At 49.6% G+C, this 22,581-nt stretch overlaps 3 protein-coding genes across 8 annotated transcripts; 2 read left to right on the top strand and 1 right to left on the bottom strand.

Annotated features, from left to right (window-relative positions):
- Nucleotide 1: 1 nt before the first annotated feature.
- Nucleotides 2-4,230, top strand: CNPY4 (canopy FGF signaling regulator 4). Of its 2 annotated transcripts, none has more exons than XM_006219317.4 (6): nucleotides 2-229; nucleotides 2,147-2,273; nucleotides 2,372-2,468; nucleotides 2,709-2,831; nucleotides 3,247-3,364; nucleotides 3,452-4,230. In XM_006219317.4, the coding sequence occupies exons 1-6, from the start codon at nucleotides 115-117 to the stop codon at nucleotides 3,598-3,600; spliced, it is 729 nt and encodes a 242-aa protein (XP_006219379.1). In that variant the 5' UTR covers nucleotides 2-114; the 3' UTR covers nucleotides 3,601-4,230. The 2 variants fall into 2 exon arrangements, with proteins under 2 accessions (XP_006219379.1, XP_072799354.1); XM_072943253.1 differs by having other exon boundaries at nucleotides 81-229; nucleotides 2,096-2,273.
- Nucleotides 4,231-4,364: 134 nt separating this feature from the next.
- On the top strand, nucleotides 4,365-6,057 carry MBLAC1 (metallo-beta-lactamase domain containing 1). The gene is made up of 2 exons (XM_006219322.4): nucleotides 4,365-4,598; nucleotides 4,900-6,057. Exon 2 carries the CDS (start codon nucleotides 4,917-4,919, stop codon nucleotides 5,730-5,732), a length of 816 nt encoding a protein of 271 aa, XP_006219384.1. The 5' UTR covers nucleotides 4,365-4,598; nucleotides 4,900-4,916; the 3' UTR covers nucleotides 5,733-6,057.
- Nucleotides 6,058-9,552: 3,495 nt separating this feature from the next.
- LOC116280010 (paired immunoglobulin-like type 2 receptor beta) lies at nucleotides 9,553-21,957 on the bottom strand. Of its 5 annotated transcripts, none has more exons than XM_072943247.1 (5): nucleotides 21,236-21,957; nucleotides 20,521-20,910; nucleotides 17,339-17,521; nucleotides 13,726-13,756; nucleotides 9,553-10,809 (listed from the first exon to the last, which is right to left on the bottom strand). In XM_072943247.1, exons 1-5 carry the CDS (start codon nucleotides 21,309-21,311, stop codon nucleotides 10,662-10,664), a joined length of 828 nt encoding a protein of 275 aa, XP_072799348.1. In that variant the 5' UTR covers nucleotides 21,312-21,957; the 3' UTR covers nucleotides 9,553-10,661. The 5 variants fall into 5 exon arrangements, with proteins under 5 accessions (XP_072799348.1, XP_072799349.1, XP_072799350.1 ...); XM_072943248.1 differs by having other exon boundaries at nucleotides 9,553-10,015; XM_072943249.1 differs by having other exon boundaries at nucleotides 9,553-9,976.
- Nucleotides 21,958-22,581: the final 624 nt, after the last annotated feature.

Raw genomic sequence — 22,581 nt, 5'->3', positions numbered from 1 at the left:
GCCTCTCTTGCCAGGCTGGATTAAAGTTGCAGCACACCGTTTTGGTATTTAAAGGGCCCGTTGCCTTCCCGAAGTTGGTCTGAGGGCAAGATTGGCGGTGGACGGTTCTTGGTTATGGGACCTGTGCGGTTGGGAATGCTGCTTTTCATTTTGACTATGTACAGTGCCTGGGCTGGGATGCCGAAGGAGGAAGACGATGACACAGAACGCTTGCCCAGCAAATGCGAAGGTATCTAAAAGTAGTAGCCCGTATTCGCATCCCTCTGCCCCACCTCCTTCGTCTGGGCCAGACCAAATGGACCGTGATGGGTGGGTCACTCGACTTCCTCGAGGACCTGAGGGAGGTTCTGGTGGAGCCTGGTGGAATTCGAATGGGGTCAAGGGAAGGAACGCATACTGCTACCCCAAAACTATCGCACTACAATTCCCATGAGACATCCAGAGGGAGCCCGCTTATTCTTGCCGGTTTGGGCCCCAATGGTTTATGGGAATTGTAGTTCAGAGACTACTGGCCAGGACCGTCCACTCTACTGAGCATCTTCAGACGTGTGTGTGTGTGTTTCCTCCATGCCACCAGACCTAAAGCTTGGGAGGCTGCAAGAGCGGAGTGTGACATTCATTACCTTCTGGACAATCTCTGCTCCACCCTGGCAGAGACGCTTCCAAATTATAGGCCCCACGCCCTCCTGAGGTGGTTTGGGAGTGAGTGAATCAGCCCTTGAAGCTCATAAAAGAAAGAGAAGGCCACACAACTGGGAGAAGTTCCCCATTGTGAAGCTTTGCAGAGGGTGTGCACTGTATGGATTTTACAATGAGGAACATCTGTGGCTGCATCACCTGTGGGGCCCAACTTGGGGAGGACACTTCAGAGCTGGGCCACTGAGTGCCCTGGTTGCCTAGTTTGTTGCCTTCTTGGCTTTAATTTCTTCCTGGATTCTTTTCCCCTTTACCTCACTCCACACTGCATTTCAGTATCAGTGTTCCTCATGACTTGGTCCTAATTTCTCCTCTCCTTTCATTTGTGTCCCCATTCTTACCAGCCTATGCCAGTCACTTTTTCTAAATACAAACTCGATTGTGTCGGTGCTTGCTTTAACACCTCTGAAGGCCTCCTGCTGTGATTAGAATACAGCCAAGGGGTTTTGGCATAGCATCCAAATATCTTTGTTGTATGGCCTCCACACCCCACATCCCATCCCTAAAGTACCCATGTTCAGCCACACTGAACTTCTCAGCGGTCAGTAAGCCGGCCTCGTCCTCTTGCATCTCTGTGCCTTTGCCTGTTGTTTTTTCCTTTGCTGAGAATGAGCCTCTCCCTTCTGAATGTGGTTCTTCAAGACCCAGTTTAAATGTCACCTCCTTTGGAAGCCTCCTTCCTTATCTGTCACCTCCCACTGCATGGGAGGGATGGAGAGTACCTGTGTTCTCCCAGGTCCTAGCATAGCCCCTGGAACATTTTAAGGCACTTTTGTTACTTGCCCCTGTGTTTAGTTGGCTTGGCGCTTCTGTATTAGGCCACTCCCTTTCTTGGGACTTGCTACATGCCAGATCTTGTGCTAAATGCTGGAAAGACAGTGGTGGAAGAGATGCAGTGCTCATCCTTAAGGAAACTGGGGGCCAGTAGGAGGAAAATGAATGACAATTGAATGAATTTTGCATTTCCTAGTGGGATTGTCTCTTGGTCTAACCCCCAGTGTAGGGTCCATTATGCAATATTGTCATCATCTTTCTATCTGTCCCCAACGACACTGGCAGCATCCTGTGGATAGGGATCTCGGGTCTTACTGATCTCTGTGTTACTATTGTGCATCCAGAAGGAACTCAATAAATAACTGCAGAAAACAGCAAACGCTTATGTAGTACTCACTACATGCCAGGCACTATTCTAGGGGCTTTACATAGACTTTTTTAATCCTTACCACACCCCTAGGAGGGAGGTACTATTATTATCTTCATTTGAGAGGTGAAGAAACCAAGGCACAGCAGGGTTGTCACACAACCACTCAGTGGCTGAGTCAGGATTCCAACCTAGTCAGGCTGTCTCCAGAGTCTGCACCTGTAACCATCATGCTCTGCTGCCTTTGCTCATCTGCAGAATGAGTTGCTGGTATGTTTGTTTGTCTTTCACGTCCCCTTGGACATCTAGTATGTAAACTGCTGAGCCTGGAGCTACAGGAAGAGCTGAGTCGCACTGGCCAATCTCGAGAGGTGCTGGAGCTGGGACAGGTGCTGGACACAGGCAAAAGGAAGAGACATATCCCTTACAGCGTTTCGTGAGTCCTTCTTGGTGCTCCTTGACCCTCCGATCCCTGAAGGAGCCCTAGAAGTGCCAAGAGCATCCAGGGAGCCTTTGTTTACCCTTTTCCCGCAGAGAGACAAGGCTGGAAGAAGCTTTGGAGAATTTATGTGAGCGGATCCTGGATTACAGTGTTCATGCTGAGCGCAAGGGCTCACTGAGATATGCCAAGGTCAGACTCTTCCCCCAGGCAGGATCCCACTTCTCAGAAATGATGACCTGTATTCCCTGGGGTCCTTGAGATATCTACCCGTCTCCCCCTGGTTCTGGAGTGTCCCCTCCCCATCGCAGACTCCTTCATCTCATCCTCAAGGAACTTACCAGGGTCTCCAGTTGTTGACAAGGCTGATATACAAAAATGGGGAGGAGGTGGGGCAGTGACCTGGGTTGATCTCCAATTCCCATCTCTCAGGGTGAGAGTCAGACCATGGCAGTGCTGAAAGGCCTGGTGGAGAAGGGAGTGAAGGTGGATCTGGGGATCCCTTTGGAGCTGTGGGACGAGCCCAGCGTGGAGGTCACATTCCTCAAGAAGCAGGTAGGATAGGATACTGCACACTGCCCAGGGAGGTGAAAGGGAACCTGAGAGGGAAGCTAGATCCTCGGGAGGTCCATCTTTGAGCAGTGAGGGCTCTGCCATCAATTGAATTGAGCCCAGGAGCATATCAAGGAGTAATAATTAATATTTTACCCTCTCAACAACCTGTTGTAGCAAGTACTATTACTATTTCCTATTTTACAGACAAGGAACTGAGACTCAGAGTTTAATAATCTACTTGGCAGAGTAGGTGCTAGTAAATGTTGAGTAACTGAGGATCACACATCTAATAAGCCAAGTTTAACCTCCTGGCCACCTGCCTCTCCAAAGTGGGGTGGGGAGACAGGGAGTGAAGAACAGAGAAGAGGGATTACAAAGGCCAGCAGAGCAGATACTCTTCTGACTCTTCCACCAGTGTGAGATGATGCTGGAGGAGTCTGAAGACATCGTGGAAGACTGGTATTTCCACCATCAGGAGCAGCCCCTACAGCATTTTCTCTGTGAAGGTCATGTGCTCCCAGCTACTGAAACTGGTAAGTGTGTGGGCTGGTCCCTTTCTTGCCAGGCCACAACCCCCACCCCACCCCCATATCTAAGCTGTGTTCTATCGCCCAACCTAGCATGTCTTCAGGAAACTTGGACTGGAAAGGAGATCACAGATGGGCAAGAGAAGACAGAAGGGGAGGAAGACCAAAATCAGGAAGAAGTAGAGGAGGAGGAGATGACTAACACACCAGGGCATCCCAAGCATGACCCAGAGGATCTTTGACCCTTGTCTTTAAGCCCCAAGGATGGACAGGGGTCATGCAGAAGAACCCTTTGAAGTCTGAGCTCTCCCTGCCCCTCAGCTTTAAGAGTGTGCGTATGTGAGTGACTCCATGCTAGAGCTTGTAGCTCTTCTCTCCCATCTGCTCTCAGGCAGGATCCTGGTGGTGCAGCATGGCATGGCTATGGGGAGAACGGTGAGAGCAGTAGGTGGAATCCCTGCCCCAACAGATGAGTCCTCCACCTGCCGTCTAGCTCCCTGATTGTCAGCTGTGTGTGGGGACGGTATTGAGACATTTAAATATCTCTTCTGCTCCCCACAGGACCCAGAGGTCAGCATAGCACAGGAACTGTGGACCTTGAGAAAGTAACTTTAACCTTCGGGGGTCTGTTTTTATACTCTTATAAGGAAGAAGCGGGAATGGACATTCTCTACGACCTATATACACCACCTGCATCTAGGAGACTGCATTCCAACAAACTGTGAACAGGAAGGGGACACTGGATGGGGCGATGTTGATTAGTTAGGTTGGGTAGATACTTAATCTACTTCATACTAATTTCACCGACAGCCCACCAAGTAATCGCAAAGGTGCCAAATTTTCTATAACGCTAGTAAATCTTTATACTTTAATATCAGCTGGGCCCCAAATTTCAAACCACTGCCGTGCACACGTTCTCGCTGGCCGAGACGCTGGCACCGAGGGAATAGGATCATTGGCTGCCGTCCTGTTTAGAAGCTAATGCTGCTTTGTAATTTTGCAGCCCGAGGAGGCTGCCTGGGACCAGCGGGCTGAGGACCGTTTTCAGGCCTGGGTCTGTGCAGCTCTTGTCTGCGCATGCCTGGAAACGCGTCGGAATTACGTTCGGTGCGTGACGCCTGCTGGGCCGCCATACTTGGATTACGGTAGCTCGCAGAGGACAAACTCACTCTCTTTTCTCGTGTCTCTTCTTCACTCAGAGCGAGCAAGACCTAAGAGAGGCGATAAAACTAGGTCCAAGGTAGAGAGCAGCCCCGGGTTAGAGTGAGGGAAATAATAAGGGTCTCCCCGGAGGGTGGTGGGTGAGGCTCTGGCACGCTAGCCGGGCCGGGGCCGAAGACGCTAAGTGATGGGCGGGTTCTCACTGAAGTGAAGGTTGGGCGATACCATTTTCCGAAGGGGGTTGAAGGCGATGCCGACTTAGGGGTGCGAGGGCGGGTGGCAGGACTGAAACTTGGAAGGTACCACCTGACGAAGGCCGGACGAGTGTGGGAACCCGAAGGGAGCAGACACTCGCCCTCAGCCCCACTTCCTTTCCCCAGCTTGTCCCTCTCCGGCTATGAGCGGTCTGGTGCGCACCGAGCCGCTGCGCGGGGAGTCCCCACTGCTGGTGCCCGGCGACCCCTACTCTGTGGTGGTTCTGCTGCAGGGCTACGCCGAGCCGGAGGGGGTCGGCGATGCTGTGCGCGCAGACGGCTCAGTGACCCTTGTCCTGCCCCAGGCCTGGGGCTCGGCCTCCAGCCACCGGGAGCCCCCGCCCGAGGGCTGTGAGGCGAAGACCGCCCTGGAGGAGGCGGCCCGTGGCCCCATTCTCGTGGACACCGCGGGCCCCTGGGCACGGGAGGCGCTCCTGGGGGCCCTGGCGGGGCAGGGCGTGGCTCCAGGAGACGTGACTCTGGTGGTGGGGACCCACGGACACTCGGACCATATCGGGAACCTGGGGCTGTTTCCCGGGGCGGCTCTGCTGGTCTCGCACGACTTCTGCCTCCCCGGGGGCCGCTACCTCCCCCACGGCCTGCGTGAAGAGCATCCCCTGCGGTTGGGGCCGGGGCTCGAGGTGTGGGCCACGCCGGGCCATGGTGGTCAGCGGGACGTGAGCGTGGTGGTGGCTGGCACCGCCCTAGGTACCGTAATGATAGTGGGCGATGTGTTTGAACGTGATGGGGACGAGGACTCGTGGCAGGCGCTGAGCGAAGACCCGGTGACCCAGGAGTATAGCCGGAAGAGGGTCCTAGGCTCTGCCGACGTGATCGTTCCTGGTCACGGGGCCCCCTTTAGGGTGATCAGAGAAGCCTCGCAGCCAGAGACAAAGGGTCTGGGGAACAGCCGGCCTGAACTCCTGGTCGGCGACGAGGAGCCCCTAGTGCACCAATAAACCTTGGTCTTCCCTGGATTCCTGTCCGGGAACCCCCTCCCCCCTGCCCCAACCCCAGCCAAGGAACGGACATTCGGGACACGGAGAGGACGTGTCAGAGAGGATTCAGGGTTGGTCACTTACAGCCCTTCCAGGAAGCCAGTTTTCCAGGGGGGACAGTGCTTTTGCCACTGTAGTCACCAATATCACTGTTTCTACGACCAAACTGGGACCAAGGACTGGCTCAGCTGTGTGCCATCTCTTGGCGCTTCATTAGTAAAACAGGAGAATGTTCTTGGGGGAGTCTTCCAAAATAAAAAAGTAGGAAACTGCATTGAAAACCGTACTGCTCTAATGGAAATGTGAAACATTTGTGATGCTAATCATTGCTAATATAATCCAGCAACTGCGACAGGGGGACACTTTGGCTGATAGATCACCTGTTTCTCAGGGTGCAGGTTGCTGAAAGAAGGTGCAGAGCAGAGAGGTAACATCTCAGTCATCTGACTTTTATTCATTCGTTCATTCAGTGAATACTTAATAGACCTGCAATGTCTCAAGCACAACTCTAGGTCAAGGGAATACAGCAGTGAGTAGCTAGACAAACCCCCTGTCCCCTTTGGAGATTATATTCTGTTGAACAACAATAATAATAGTAAACCAAATAATTTCAGGTTCTGGCTAGTGATATGAAAAAGAAACAGGGTGAGAAGGGGATAGAGTGCTGGTGGGGGGAGTGGTCAGGAAAAGCCTCTGAGAAGGTGATTTTGATCAGAGAACTGAATGAGAATGAATGAGAAAAAGCCAGCCATACGAGGATGAGGATTCCAAGGATGGGAACAGCAGGTATAAAGGCCCTGAGGCAGGACTGCTTGACCTGCTTGAGCAGCAGGAAGACCGTGGGGTTGGAGTGTTGAGCACTGGGCAAGACTGGCAATAAACAAGGTTTCAGAGTTAGGCAGCAGCATCATGCAGGGCCCCACGGACCATGGTGAGGGGTTTGGATTTGTACTCAGAAGGCTTTGGCTTTATACCAGCACAGAAGACTGGGCTGATGACCTGGTCTCATCTATGTTTTAAAGTAATCAGTCTTGTTCTGAGTCGAGAAGGGGAGCAACAATAGACTGGGCTGGGCTAGATAGGAAGCCGTTGCAGTTTTCCAGGTGAGAGAAATTGCTGGTCTCAGAAGTCCTGCTAGGGCTGTGTCCCAGTGCCCAAGCCCTCCCTCCACACAGCCCTAGGACCAGCAGAAAAGCTAAGGAGGGGCAGAAGCAGGAAAGGAGAAAGTCCACCTTGTGGACGATGCCTCCCTGAGTAGATGCTTTTGGGCAGGGCCAAACTAAAGGTCATTTTGTGGGCCTCCACAAAGGCCACATGGAGATCAGCAAAGGCAGCTCAGAGGAGCGGGTTTAGCTGGCAGATGAACCAGTAGGTGCTGTACACGGTAGCCAGTGTTGGCCAGTTTGATGACCACAAGAGTGTGCAGCTCCCAGGCCAGCAGTGCAGCCATGGTGGCCCGGCTCCCAGCTAGTCGTTGCACAAAGATGGACGGAGGGAAGGTGGTGAAGTGGGTGCCCAGGCCCAGCACCACCACGTTGTGAGGATTCCTGGTTCGTCACCCCAGTTCCCAGGCCACTGGGTGTAGTGGGACCAGTTGTATGTGGAGGGAGTGCAGGGGCCAGTTGTGTCCACCAGTGCAGCACCATGCCCTGAGTAGTGTCCACCCTCGGGGACCCCGTCTAATATGTGGCATGTAAGATCTTCTGGCTTCAGGGCTGTTCGGAGGACGAGAGGAGGGGATGGGTTGTTTAGAGCTATGCACTATGAACTTGTACAGACAAAATTCCAGCCTGGATTTACTTTCTAGAACATTGGTATTCTGCCCATGACTCAGGCCTGGTCATCCAGAGCAACACACCCCTTTGGCCATACTGATTGTCTCCAGGATGTACGGTCCAGTCTAAGCTGGTCCAGACTTGGTAATTGTAGGGTTTTTGCTGGAGCTGGGGGAAAAAGTCTCATTCTTTCCTGCAAGACTGACGTGGGAGGATGGGTCATCTTGCCCCCTTGTTGGAAGAGCCACCTGCTGCTGGGGCCACCCAGTGGGGACTGAGAATGAGACTGAACAGCAGGGGGCAGAAGTGTACTTGGAGAGAAACAGACCTGATGAAAAGCCAGATTTGCTGCTTAACTCAGCAATCTCTCCAGCTAGCCAACTGCTTCCTGCCTAAGCTGCTTTGACAGTGTTTTCAGTCCTTTACAAAGTGAATGGATACACAGGTGGAAATGAGACAGGCAGTGTGGACAGTGTGTGGAGAGGGCTGATAACAGGGAAAACGGTGCTTAAGACATTAGGAGGTCGGGCCCAGAGTGACTACTCTCAGAAATTTCTCTCAAGCTTCTTTTCTTGTGAAAACTCTTTAGGAAAACCTGACATATTTGATTAGTTTCCTCTACTCAAAGATCTTCACTGCATGTCACCTGTAACCCAACCTTCCCTGCCCAGTTCTCCAAGAACAACTCTCCGCTGCAGTTGGGCTGGACTGCCTGCTGCCTTCCAGACAAACTAGCCCCCTCCTCCTCTTCTGCAGGCCTGTGATCCTGCTCTCCCCCCAGGTCCTCTCATCCTTCTTCCCATCCCAACCAGCCAGGCTCTCTCATCTCCTACAGAAAACATCTGATTTTTCCAACCCTACTTTAAACTCTGGTAATGCGTTCTCTGTATTATTCACTTAGCATTAGATAATGCCTGATGTTGGTCATTTTAGTTTTCTGGAAATATCCTTTCCCCACTGTTCCCTTTGAGAGCAAAAACTCTATGCAAAATGCTTCTCCAAATGCTCTAGAGTTTGGTGTTTTGTCTACAAATGCCACAAAATAAGTGCATGCTATTAAAAAAAAATCTGCTTGGGCATCTGTTACCTGTGGCCCAGCTCTAACTCCTTGTCCAAGACTTAGGTGTCTGTCCCATCCTCTGAAGTTCCAGCATCCCATCCACTTTGCAAACTACGGGGTGTCTCTCAAAGCACTCCTTGTTCACCTCTTTCAATAAGAGGCCCCAGGTGTCCTGCCCTCTCCCATCCCAGCCGCTGACGGGTCATAGTGTTACACGGATACTCCCACCACTGTTAAAGCATGGAGTCCTTCATTATATGGACCACATAGCCAGGCGGGCAGCCCAGGATGCTGTGGAGGAGTGGCCAGACACAGCAAGTACCCCACATCACAGTGATAGAAGCCAGAGGGTTTGGGGGGCCAGGAGTCCAGGGCAGCATGGGGGCCATGGGGACAAGGCTATAAAAAGGGCAAAACAACAGGCTAGATACTAAAAAGAGCTAATATTTTTTGAGTGTTTACTCTGTGCCAGGTGCAGTGCACTATAACCATCCTCTTGTGATCACTGGGGAAGTTGAGTGAAATGAGCTGGTAAATGTCACGTGAATGCTGGCTTCCAGACTCTCTAGGGAGAGGCTAATCCCAATTATGGATATAACCTTCTACCGGAAGCCTTCGCAGATTTACTCAACCAAGCTGCTCCTTCTCTTGACTACCATCTGGCTCTGGACCAGAGAAAGGCACCAAAGGAGAGCTTTGTCGGTCACATTCCTGGAGAAACAAATGTCTAATAAGAATGAAGACATGGTAAGGGGCTGAAAGCTGGAGTTCAGGTAGGAGGATACCAGTCATGACTTTCACTGTGCCTGTTTTCACAAAAGGCTCCAAATGGCTGCCATAGAGATATGAATACAACATACTATAATTAAAATAAAGATTAAAAGAGGGATTAGAAACCAGGTAGAAGGAAGTAATTTTACTAGAAATTTGGGAATTTTATCAGGACACTCACTGAAGCTGGACAGTACATTTGGCCCTAAGCTTGCTAGCAACACACAAACTGAGACAAAAGGATAATGACTGAAAATAACCAGATAGTCATGAATATGCTTTAAAAATTGTCAAAAGAACGAATAAATGGATGATGTATCAATTAGCTTTTATTGTATAACAAACCACCTCAAAATCTAGTGGCTTGAAACCACAGACATTATTTCTTAGAATTTTCTGATTCATTTGAACTGCCTTGGCTGGAGCTGAACGGTCTGGAATGGCCTCTCTCACGCATCCGGTGCCTCAGGTGGAATTGGTGGGATGACTGGGGCCTCTGTCCACACGTCTGTCCGTCTCCAATAGGCTAGCTGGGGCTTGTTCACACGGTAGCAGAAGCGTTCCCAGCACTAGAGCTGGAAGCTGCAAGGCCATGAGGTCTAGGCTCAGAAATTGCACAATATCCGTTACACCAAATTCTGTTGATCAGAGCACATCAGAAGGCTAGCCCAGATGTGGGGATGAGGAAATACCCTCTCCCTTTTGAGAAAAGATGCTGCAAAGAGTCTACGGCTTTTTTTTTTCTCTTGCTGCAATCTGCCACGATGAGTGTGTGCGTGAATTGGTGATGCTAAAAGTTGCCCTTCTCCAGTACTAGGTGGGTCTTTTTGTTTATTTGTTTTGGGGGAGGAGGTAATTAGGTTTATTAACCCAGGGCATTGTGCATGCTAAGCACAAACTCTGCCACTGAGCCATACCCTCCCCCTCAATTAGGTGGATCTTAAATTCAATCCTTTAAGCCTACCATTCCCCAAAGCAGCTATCACACCACACCATTCCCCCTCACTTCCAGAAGGGGGCAGCACTTGGAAAAAGAAAGGACCATTGTCCCAGCTATTGCTGCTTCAAGCCATCTTACCAGAAAAATCCACGCTCACCTCCAGAAGAGGGGTGGTCCCTCCCCACCCCGACCAGACATTTTCTTTATATCCTTGCTGATTCCTCTTCATCAATTTCTATTCAGTGCTCTGCTCAGTCTGCCTCCCACCCTGCCGCCTCCACTGAAAGGGCTCTGGACGATGCTGCTCACTGATGTAATCACCAAATCCAGAGGACACTTAGTGCTCATTTTATTTGAACACCAGGAACACTTGACCTTCCTTCTTGAAACTTGCATGGCTCCTTGGCTTTCTGTTCCCCACTTAACCTCCCTGCCCACTCCTTTTGAGTCTCCTTTGTGGGCTTCTCTTTCTCCTCATGCACCATGAATAGTCTGAAAAAGTTTTTCGTTTTGGTTAAAAATTAAGTAGTTACAAGAAAAGTTTTAAAATAAAAGGTAACAGAGAACAGTAATGCAACAAACACCTGTGTGCTCACCACTCAGTTTAAGAAAAATATTTGTCATTACTTTGAAGTCTACTTTGTTTTTCTCAAATCCCATCTCTCTCCTGGCCCCTCAGAGGAAACCACTATCTTGAAAGGAGTGTTTATCATTTGGTTGAATTTTTTTGTAGTCTTACCATATAGATTTGCATTTATGCAGCATGATTGTTTTTGTATATTTTACACTTTACATAAGTGAAATCATAAGTATTCTTCTATACTTTTTTCACTCAGTATTATTATCCTGAGAATTACTCATTTATTGTAGGTAGCTGTAATTCATTCATTTTCACATGTGTAATATTCAGTTTTATGAATAACCACATAGTGTTGGGAAAACTGGATATCCACATGTAAAAGTGAAATTGGACCATTATACCATACACAAAAGTTAACATGGAACAGATTAAAGACTTAAATGTAAGACCTGAAACCAGAGACTCCTAGAAGAAAACAGGGAAAAAGCTCTTTGACATGCTCTTGGTTGATTTTTTGGATATGACATCAAAAGCAAAGGCAACAAAATAAAAAACAAGTGGGACTACCTCAAAGTAAAAGGTTCTTCACAGCAGAGGAAATAATCAACAAAATGAAAAGGTAACCTACAGAGTGGCAGCAAATATTTACAAACCATATATCTAATGATTGGTTAATATCTAAAAAATGTAAGAAACTTGTATAGCAAAGAAACAAATAACCCAATTTAAATATTGGTAAAGGACATGAATAGACATTTTTTCAAAGAAGATATGCAGATGGTCAGCAGGCATGTGAAAATGTGCTCAAGATCACTAGTTATCAGGCACATGCAAGTCAAAACCACAACGAAGCAACACTTCACACCTGTTAGGATTGTCGGACAAACAGGTGTTGGTGAGATTGTAGAGAAAAGGGAGCCTTTGCGTATGACTATTAGTGGGAATGTAAATTATATTATAGAAAACAGTGTGTAGTTTCCACAAAAAATTAAAAACAGAGCTACCATATTATCCTGGTCCCACTTCTGGGTATCCAAACGAAATGAAGTCAGTAGGTCAGAGAGGCAGCTACACTCCCATGTTCATTGTAGCATCATCCACAATAGCCAAGATATGGAAACAACCTAAATGTTCATTAACAGGTGAATGGATAAAGAAAATGTGAGATGTGTGTGTGTGTGTGTATACAGAAGATTTTTCTCTTTCTCTTTTGTTGTCATTAGTTTAAAAATTATGTGTTTAGCATGTGTGTGTGTTCTCTTGGAATTTTCTGAACTTCTTGGAGCTGTGGGTTGATATTTTAAAAATTGTTTTTGGAAAATTTTTAGCCGTTATCTCTTCAAGTATTTCCTCTGCATTCTTCTCTCTCTTTTCCTTCTGGGATTCCAGTTACCAGTATGTTAGACCTTTGGATGTTGACGAACAGCTCTCGCATGCTCTGTTCTTTCTCTCTTGTATTTCAGTTTGGGTACTTTTATTGCCCTATCTTCAAATTCCCTGGGAATACTCTGTGAAATCTACTGTAGTCCCTTGTTTTCTTCAGATTCTCAAAAAAACCCAACTACTTTGTTGGACTAGATCGGCTGCACTTACATCTGAGCATTCCCAACCCAGGGCAAGAGGAAGATCAGTAGGTATGTGCCATTTCCAGACCCTGGACATCACCAGGGACCTTTGCCTACAGATCAGGACCCAAAACAGATCCGCACTGTGGGTAACAGGCCTGCCCTCTTGGTGGTCTCTGGTCACAAGGATGGCTGTCATGTAGCCTCCCAGGGCACAGCTGGCTTGGGTAGGACCCCTCAGGTGGTAGGGAGAGGTCTAGGGGCTCATGGAGGCCGAAAAATCCCATCTCCTAAGGTTGGAGGCTAATACAGAAGACAGGTCAGGTCCAAGAGCTAGAGGAGAAAGTCCAAGAGGGAGCTCTGTGTCCTGCCTGCACATACTGAGAACATGAGGGCAATGGCTTGAGGCTCTCAGGAGGAGGCTGCCTGGACAGGGTTGAGGGGCAGTTTGCGGTGTAGCCCTGTCCCTGAGCGCTGACTGATGTGGATTGTTTTAGAGAAGTGGCCTTATTGGAGGGACACAGGGAGGAGAAATAGGATGGTGAGTTCCTGTCCTTTCTGCTGCAGCTCCTCCGTTAAAACTGGAGACTGAAAACATGGAAGCTACTCTCAGGTCCTCTGGGCGGTGCTCAGGCCTTGGACACCAGAGGAAATGCCACCCTGGGGAGGTTTGAGGAGGACAGCTGGCAAGAGTCGGGAGAGGGAGGAAAGAGGGCGGGGCTGCAAGAAGGAAAAGTGTGGAAATGGAAGGAAAGGATGGAGAAAGGAAAGAGGTGGTTGGTGAGGAGGGAGAGAGGTCAGGAAAGGAAGAGGAGCTGGGGCCAGAGGGGAGGGGACCAGGCTGCTCTGAGAAAGGACAGAGGGCAGAGGAGCTGGAGGCAGAGGATCCTGGTGGCCTTCCCCACGTCACAGGGGAAAGGACAGATTAGAGGGAGAGCAAGAAAGAGGAAAAAACATGGAAAAGATATGTGAGTTTGAGAAGGAGGATATTCAAGGTGGAGAGAAACCAGGATGAATGGCGCGAAAAGTTTAGAAATGGGGACAAAAGGAGGAAAGAGGGTGCCAGAGAAAGACAAAGGGAGTCATTCTGGGAAAGAATAAGACAAAGGGCTGGTCAACTGTCCTAGATTTTTTAAGAGATGGAGCCTCAAGAAATGAAGAGCCTGACCTGTTAGGGGACGTGTGAGGATCTGGACTGGAGAGAAAGGTCCTGTTTCCCAAACCAGTGACCTTCACCCCCCTACCCCTAGGACACTCACTCACCTGGCTGGGGTTCTGGCCTTAGTCTGCAGACCTGTAGGGGGACCAATAGCTTGTCAGTGTGCCATCCACAGAGGCACATCTCCTCCCTGGCTTCTCTGCCCCCTCCCACTCTGAGTGCATCCTAGGAGAGACCACAGCTGGGAAGCAGCTGTGCTGAAACCCACTTGGGAAGGACTTGGGACTCAGAGCCAGTGCCCAGGTGGCCCGCCCTCACCTGTCCTGTGTCATCCACAACACCAATCAGGACAGCAGCTCTTCTCTGCCCCCTCCACCCCTTCACCCTGCCTTCTCTCCTGACCTTTCTCTCTGCTTTCTCTCCCTTCCTTGAACTCCCGGGTATCCCCCAACCTGCTCCTTCCCCTGCTGAGTCCTGGCCCACTCAGCCATTGTCACGGGCACCACTGCTCCCTCCTGCCCTGACAAGCTAGCTTCTTGGGCTGCCCTTCTGAGTGGCAACTGTTTCTCCCACCTTGTGACCCTTGTGCCTGGAATCCGTATTGACACTGCAGCTCGGTCCCCTCCACCCTCTTCCACTGAAACCTGTGCTGTCTCCCTGCAGCCGTCTCCCTCCACATCCTCCTCAAGTCCTGCAGTAGCATTTCCCCGGGATCTGGCTCCTGGTTGACACACGTCCTCTCCGCCAGCCAGCACCGCCCTGGGAGGTCCCGTCACCCACAGGGACAGCCTCAGCACAGCGTACTCACTCCCCACCCCAGACTCCAGTGACCTGCTCCACTCAGCCGCATCCTGGACTGGTTTTTGTTTTTTAATCACTGGGACTGAGAGCTCTGACATAGTAAGTGCTAGTGTCATTTTTACGCTACAACTTTCTTTTCTTCCAGCTCTCCTTTGTCATCATCCCTCTATACCTGTGCTTTGACCTCACTGAACTCCTGTCCCTTGATAAGCTACTTTCTTTCAGGTTATCCAGGCTCCCTCCTGAGCCCTCTTCTCTCCATTTGTGCCCTCACTGGCTCCTTGATCTGTGTTCCCCTGTCCTTCTGCCGCACTAAGCTGACCGATTTCCAATCCTGGGTGTGTTCCTAAGCATAGAATGCTATTTGCTCACCCAATATCCTTTCACTTTTTGTATTCAGTTACAGGATGTTGATTTTATGTGGAATGGTAGGGTGCCCCCTACAGATAGATGAGGGACATATGACTAAATATAGCCAATAAGATGTAAGGGGAAGTTGTGGGTAGGACTTCATGAAGGCTATTTAAAAGGAGGACAGTTAGCCAGGACATAGTCATTTTGTCCTTTCCTCCTTGTTCTTGATCCCTGTTTGGAGTCAGAAATAATGGCTGGAGTCCTTGCAGCCATTTTGGACCATGAGGCAGTCTTCAGGATAGAAGCCAGTATCCAGGACAGTGAGCAGAAAGGTAGGAGCCTGAGTGCCTCAGGACAGTGGCCTCTGCTATCTATCTCCAGATCCTTTTATATGAGGGAAAATTTTTTTTAATTCTCTGATGTTTAAACCACCGTTACTTTTATCCTCTGATGCTAGCAGCTGAACACAATTTCCAACCAATAATTCCAAAAGGTTTCTAAACCTGCATGGTTTATATTGCTGAAAAAAACTCATAATCATTCATGTTTTAATACATCTATGGCTTCTCATCTGAGTTGATCCTCAAATACGATCTTGCATTTCCTCAGTGACTAGGTCACATTTTCTCTTCATCTCAGACCCTCATCCTCATTCTCAGGAGACAGCTGTGGTTTTTGCTGTGCAGAATTTTTTTTAATTTGTATGAATTTGTCAATATTTTTACTCATGGCTTTTGGGTTTTATGTCATACTTGGAGGATTCATCTTTCTTCCATGGTTATAAAATAGTCTCACATGCTTTTGTCTAATACTAGGGTCATTTGAATCTTTGATCTCTCTGGAATTAATTTTTGTGCAAATTATGAGGTAAGGAGGTAACATTATTTTCTCAGATGTAACTCCATTGTTCCAGCACCATATCTTGAATTACTTATCCTTCCCCATTGATTAGAAGTGTTTCCTCTTAACCTACTAAAGTCCCTTATATATTTGGGTCTGTTTTCATCCTGCCTGTATTTGGGTTTTTCTCTTTTCTTCCATTGCTTTATCTGTTATGTGTTATATGTTTCTCTACTATATGCCAGTATTGCATCATTTAAATTTTTGTAGCTTAAGAATGATAAGTGCTAATGCTGATATAGTGCTTATTCTGTACCAGGATCTATTCCAAATACCTTAAGTTTAATTGTTATGAAAATGCCCAGGGAAGTGCTATTATTATTCCCATTTTGTTGATGAGTAAGTTGAGGCATAGAGCAGTGGTATCATTGTGCTAGAGTTTTCCCAGCCAGGGAGTGAAGCAGGATTTAGCAGTAGACATTTCTGATTCTGTGCTCTTCACCTCTGTGCTTTAATTCATCTGATAGGGATAATCTTCTGTTGCAGATTTTCTTTAGAGTAGTTTCAAATCAATGAAATGCATACATCCAAATTTCTGATGGACACCTATACTCAGATGCCACACAGGTGTCTCAAATGTAAACTATCCCAAACTAAAGAATCATCCTCCTCTCCCAATCATGGTGTTTGATCTCCTCTGTCTCCTAATACACTTGGTGGCCCTAGTCACCCAAGCTGAAAACATGGGACTTATTCCTGCTCCCTCGTCCCTACACCAGTTGAATCATCAAGTCCTATTGGTTTTCCCTCTTAAGCTTTTCCAGGATCTGGCTCTCTCCCTCTGTCCACACTGACACATCCATTAGACTGACCCCAGCCTGGCCTATGTCCCACCCCTCCACCACAGAGCAGTGTATCTGGAAGGCCAAGCTGAGGTCACCTCTTCCCTGCTTCACGTTGCCTCTGGGGTCAGAGGCTCCTGGGTGTGATTTACAAGGTCTTCTCTCATCTCTTGCCTCTTCCACAGCCCTGAGCTACTTTCACTTCCCAGAATGGTTTCCTTAGCCTGGTAGGACAGTGACCCAGACACCAGCCTCACTGCTTGCCTGGTAACTGTTTTCCATTCTTTGAGACTTTTTGTAGTCACTTCCTCTGGGAAGTCCGACTTGACTAGCCCTCCTTCCTCCCAATACCACAGCTCTTCCTAAATTAGTAAATTAACCCTTGAGTCACTGTCCCTCCTCCTGCATCCAGCTCCCCAAGCCCTACCCCCTGCCCCTGGGCCCCCAGTCCTTGAAAGCAAGGCCTGTGCTTTATTTGCTTTTGCATCTCCAATTACAAGCCAGGCCCTGGAAAATGGGCATCCAAACAGTGCTTGCTGGGTGAGCCAACTTCCTGTCCCTTCTGCTCTCGTCTTCCTTTTCCCAGGGCAGACCCTTCCTCCCCATGAAACAGAAGTTGAGGAATGATGAGAAATTAAGTCGAGAGAGGAGAACTTGAAAATGACCAGACTTGTGCAGAGGGATTGGTCTGGAGCAGTGCTTCCCAGACGTGATGACACACAAATACCACTGAGGAGCCACAACAATGTAGATTCCCAAGCCCAGCCCTCAGCCAGTGGGGACCTGTGTCTTTGATGGACATCTGTGGTCATTCTGATGCAGGGGGCGTCTACGAAACGCCCAGCTGGGAATCATGGGAGGGGTTAGGGGTCCTGGGTACCTTTGCTTCTTGTCCACCTGAGGTACACAGTCAGTCCCAAAATTGCGATTTTGAGCACAGCAGTGGCCAGTGCCAATCCAATTATAGCTTCTGTACTCAGGGGCCAAGACTCTGGACTTCTTTTGTCCTCCGGGACCCAGAGGTCAGCTGTGATGGTGGGGCTCCAGGTGGTTGTCCTGGTGGCTGAGAAGACATAAGAAATACACAAATCTCCCCTCGGGGACTGGAGGTATCTGGGAAGCTGGCACATCTTGTTCCCTAATTTGGGGAATATAGGGGGTGGGGAGCAACTCTTTGAAGCTCTTCCACCAGGAGGGGAGTAACAAGGGGGAATGTAGGAAGCTTAGAATCCACATCATTCCGTGTAAATCCTGCCTCTACCACTGATCAGTGCTGTGACCTCAGAACCTCATTTCATCACCTACAAATGAGGATAACTGAATTACAGGACTAAAAAAAATTTTTTTTGTGGTAAAAGACACATAACGTAAAATATGCTATTTTAAACATACTTAACTGTACAGCTCAGTGGCACCAAACATTCACATTGTTGTGCAGCTCTCACCACCATCCAGCTCCTGACTTTTTCACCTTCTTAAGCTGAAACTGTCCCCATTAAGCATTAACTCCCCATTTCCCTACCCCCGGCTCCTGGCATCTAACTGTACTTTCTGACTCTGTGAATTTGACTATTCTAGGTACGTCATATAAATGGACTCAAACAGTATTTGTCTGTACCTAATGTATACTGGAATGAATTTTTAAGGTTAACTTAATATTTAAGTCCTATAAACAGATTTTTACCTTCTTTTAATAAAAAATTTAAAAATTGACCTAATACTCAGCCAAAGGTGAAAAAAAATCCAGTACCAATAAATCTTTGGGTTAGTGTGGACCAAATTCACTGTCCACACTTACTAGAAATTAATAATAAAATACTATCCCTCAACTTAGCTTTAAAATTTTAAAATTACTTAATCAAAGAAAAAATACACACTAACATGTCAGATAAAATAAAAGTGATTTTTATGAGTGTTAAAAACCACACAAAACTAAAGCTACATGCAAAGTTGAATTAACATTATTAAAAACTTTCATTATTTTAAATGTGAAGACATATATATATATATATATATATATTCAGTTTCCAAAGAAAAAGTACCCAAAACAGAGAGGAACCAGCTCTAAGGAAACACATAGTTTGAAAGTAATGAAAGCTTAGACAGGAACAAAGTTTTAAGAAAACAGAACAACAGAAGGAATAATAAATGCAGGAAGTGGTTATTCAAGGAAAAATAAACAAGAAAATAGAAACCACTCCTGCCAACGTCACAAAGACAAGGTCTGCTGAAGTCATGAGTGAGCATGTGCTCAGTTACAGGTTGATCAACCTAAAAACCTCTGTGAAATAGATGATTTTCTGAAACAAGGAAAATTTTAAAAGAATGAACTTACAAAACAGTAAACTTTAACTAATGGGTAGACACAGAAGAAATGGACTCCACCATTAAAGAACTACCTTTCATAGAGATTTCAAGCTCAGGAGGTTGAATGGATAAATTCTTGTGAAAATTTAAGGAGTAGATAATTCCCAGACAGAAGTTTCTAAAACAGAGAGAAATATGGAAGATAATGCAATTCTACTTCTTTTTGTAAAATGACAAACATAAACCTTATGCTGATCTCCAATCATGATTTGCTTCCACTCCCACCTTCAGGGGAGCTGGCGGTCCCCGTCCCTGGCTCTTTAAGGGGTTTTGCAGTGTAAATCACTTTCTTTCTGGATTTCCCCTCTGCTGGCTTAGGATTTAACTCCTCTGGGCTCCTGAACCAGTTACTTTAGTCTATCTGTTTCCAGCTTCTCAAATTTTGATTTGGTCCACCTAGCTCACAAATTTTTTGTCCTTGTGGATTTTTGTCTTTAAAAAAATCCCCCCTTTTTTAGAATGTATTGGGAAGGAGTACATATAACCCAGCATCTTGGCCAGAATTATGCCTTACTTTTACAATTTAAATTATAAAAAGTGAACATTCAAAAGGGAATGTTGCACATTCATAATAAAAATTAAAAATAGAGAGAAAAGTAGGGAATTTGGAAAGGAAAAAGAATGATCTAAGTAGAGCCAAAATGTCTCTGAAAAGGCCATTTCAGGGAATACGGAGGAGGGGCAAGAGATACTAATCTAAGGCTGTCTTAATTCAGGTTGTAAGCCACTGTCTATTTGCTCTAAAAACAGCATGGTGGTCAAGACAGGCAGTGTTTTTCCAAGGAGGAGACACAGAGAGTGTCCTTCCAGGCCGGGAGCAGTAAATCATCACTGATACTGTGTAGCATTGCCAGCCCAAGTGATTATAAGGAGCACACATTTTAATTTTTAGGTGTTTACTCTGCCAGCCTCGGTTTCCCTTCCTGTAGCGGGAGGATGACAGCAGTAGCGACTGTTACTGGGGGTCGTGGGGAAGGTTAGTGAGGCTGGTGCCACCGGGCTGTTCAGCCGGGACGCAGCGCACAGCAAGCGGGAGCTGCCGTTACTGCTGCTGCTGCCGCCTCTTCATGACCAGCGCCCAGGAGCAAGCTCAGAGCGGACAGTGGGGACAGTGTGACCAGAACAACACGGGAGAGGTGGGGGGAGGGTGCGAGAGACAAGGAGGGTAAAGAGGGTGGAGGCAGGGGAAGAGGAGGTGGGAAAGAGAGGAAAGAGATGGGACGGGGGTGGGGGGGTGGGAGCACCGAGAGCCATGTTCTGGGCAGCAGAGCAGGAGAAGAAAGTGGGGAGACTGGGAAACAGGTGATGGGGAGTTGCCAGGAGACAGGGCCCCTCAGGGCACCATCGGGTACCTACTGTGTGTGCCGGGCTGAGCTCCTGGCTGTGGGGAGACACAGATATGGGGTAGCTGGGGCTCCGCACATGGACACATGACAAGGGGGAGACAGGCACATCCTGAAGATGTCAGGTCACCTGGAGGATGTGGGGCAAGGCCAGGGGCAGGGTGGAGCCCCACCTTGGAGCAAGAAGGGAGGACAGCTGGGGACGAGGAAGGTGCTGAGGCCTGGGGGTGGTGGAGGGGCTGGATCTGAGGGGCAGAGAGGATTTTGATAGAAGAGTCAGGAAAAGGAGACCAGGCCAGGGAACAAGGCACCAGTGGCCTCCAAGAGCCTCAGACAGGACAGCTGGACTCACCCGGGGTGATGAAGAGTTGGGTCCCCTTGATGGACTGCCACACCTTCTCGCCATTTTGCCGTGTGTTCAACTTCACCTGGCAGAAGTACACCGCCTCGTCCTCCCTCCTCAGGTTCCGGATCTGGAGGGAGCCGTCCTTCCAACCCTCTGTCCAGTTCAGGACGAGCCGGTTCTTGAACTTCTTATGAGTGAAAGGCGGGGTTGTGTTGTAGATGAACTCCCCATGGAAGTGTTTCCATCTCCAGAATATCCTCACGTTGGGAACCTTGTCTAAGTCCCAGGGGTAATAGAAGAAGAAGGGGATGTGGATGGAGCCGCCCTCGGGGGCTGAGAGTTCCTTTGGTTGGTTCATCCCAAAGTCAGAGTGTGGACTGGGTTCTGCCCAGCGACCTAGAGGAAGGAGGGAGAAGGAGAGACTCTGAAGCCACCAGGAGAGATGAAGAAGGTGACCCCAGCCCGTCCGGCACCCTCACCTACAGGCGGATGTGTGACAGTGGCAGGACTGGCCCTCTGGCCTGGGTGTCCCCCTCTCCAGGCTTGGGGTAGGGAGGAGGGTGAGGGGTTGGGGGCATCCAGCACTGTGGGACCAGCCCTTTGTTGGGGGTGGGAGCCTGGCCGGCGACCCCAGGGGACCCCTTCTACAGACACCCGGCCACAGCCCCTCCCCGGGGCGCCCCCAGGCCCTGGGCAGAGCAGGACAGGCCCGGGCACTCACCAGCCTGTGGAGATGCTGGCGGCGGCAGCAGCAGCAGCAGCAGCAGCAGCAGGGGCAGCAGCGGGGCCAGAAGCATGGCCTTGCCCTCGTCCTGGGATGAGAAGACAAGCAGAGACCTCAAGGCCAGAGGGGAGGCCCGTGCAGGGGCCGCCTGGGGGGAGTCTCAGCACCAGAAGGGCGAGGTCAGGCTCCCTCAGGACTGGGGTGGGGGGGAGCCTTCCCCGAACCACCCACCCCGGCAGTGACTGGCACTTCCCTTGTCAATCTGGCTTCTTCTTTTCCTATGTTGCAAAAGGGCCTCCGTGTGGTCAGCGCGCAGGGAGCGCGGTCTCGGCCTCCCAGCCCCCGGCTTCACGCTGAGGGGCCCGTCCCGCCCTGGGCCAGCTGGGGCCGCTCCTCTCTCCGCCCAGCTCCCTGCCTCTGCACCCCCTCGGCACCTCCTTAGGAGTCAGTCGCTGTGTCTCTGGGTGTCTGTCCCTCCTTTTCTCTGGTTCTCTGAGAGTCTCTCTCATCCTAGGGGCGGGGCGGCAGCAGGGCCAACTCAGGCAGGAGGAGGTGGGCGGCCATGAGTCCCTGCCCAGCTGCAGCCCCTCAGAGAGGAGGAGGAGGGAGCCGCTGGTGGTCAGAGCCTCAGCCCCCAGCCCAGGCACCAGGGGCACCCGGCTGGCTCTTGGTCCCTCTCCCTTTGGGCGGGGGCTCCCCTGCTGTCTCCCCTGCAGTCCCCAGGCAGAACCAAGGCCCACCAGGCCCCGCCCCCTGGTCTGCCCCCTTGTGCAGTCGCACCCCCTCCCGGAGGTGAGGTTACGGAGTGAGGCTGGGCTCACCTTCCCACCCACCCAGAGAGTGGGCCGCCCACCGATGCAGGACTGGGCCTGCAGGGCCCTCTGTCCTCTCTCTGCACATGGAAATGGGGGCTCAGAGAAGTCTTGCCCCACGTCCAGGACTGGAGTGGCAGGGCCGGGACTGGAGCTCCAGTCTTGCTGAGCCCACAGAGCCTCCTTCTTCTGGATGCTTCCTCCTGGTTGCTGCACAGAGTCTCTGGCCTCAACTAATGAGTGCAGAGCTGTGGGGGGTGAGCGCCAGAAGGCTGTATTGTAATAATGCTCCTCAGGGGATTCCCTCCACAGCTGTGAGACCCTGGCTACTCCTGACCTTCCCTGGACAGAGGGGATGAAGGCTCAGAGCAGCCATGAGTTATCCTGGTGACAGTCCCTGGGACCATGTCTGATGGAGGCCACTGCCAGCCTGGGACTGGTGGTGGAGGCGGTGAGGGATGGGGGCTGGGCCCTTTGGTGACCCTCGGGGCTGGCTGCAAAGGAGGCTCTGCTCCCCCCTCCCCAGGGTGA

This window comes from Vicugna pacos, chromosome 18, assembly GCF_048564905.1.
Source record: "Vicugna pacos chromosome 18, VicPac4, whole genome shotgun sequence".
Lineage (NCBI taxonomy): Eukaryota > Metazoa > Chordata > Mammalia > Artiodactyla > Camelidae > Vicugna > Vicugna pacos.
This window is presented reverse-complemented; position numbering and strand designations above follow the sequence as displayed.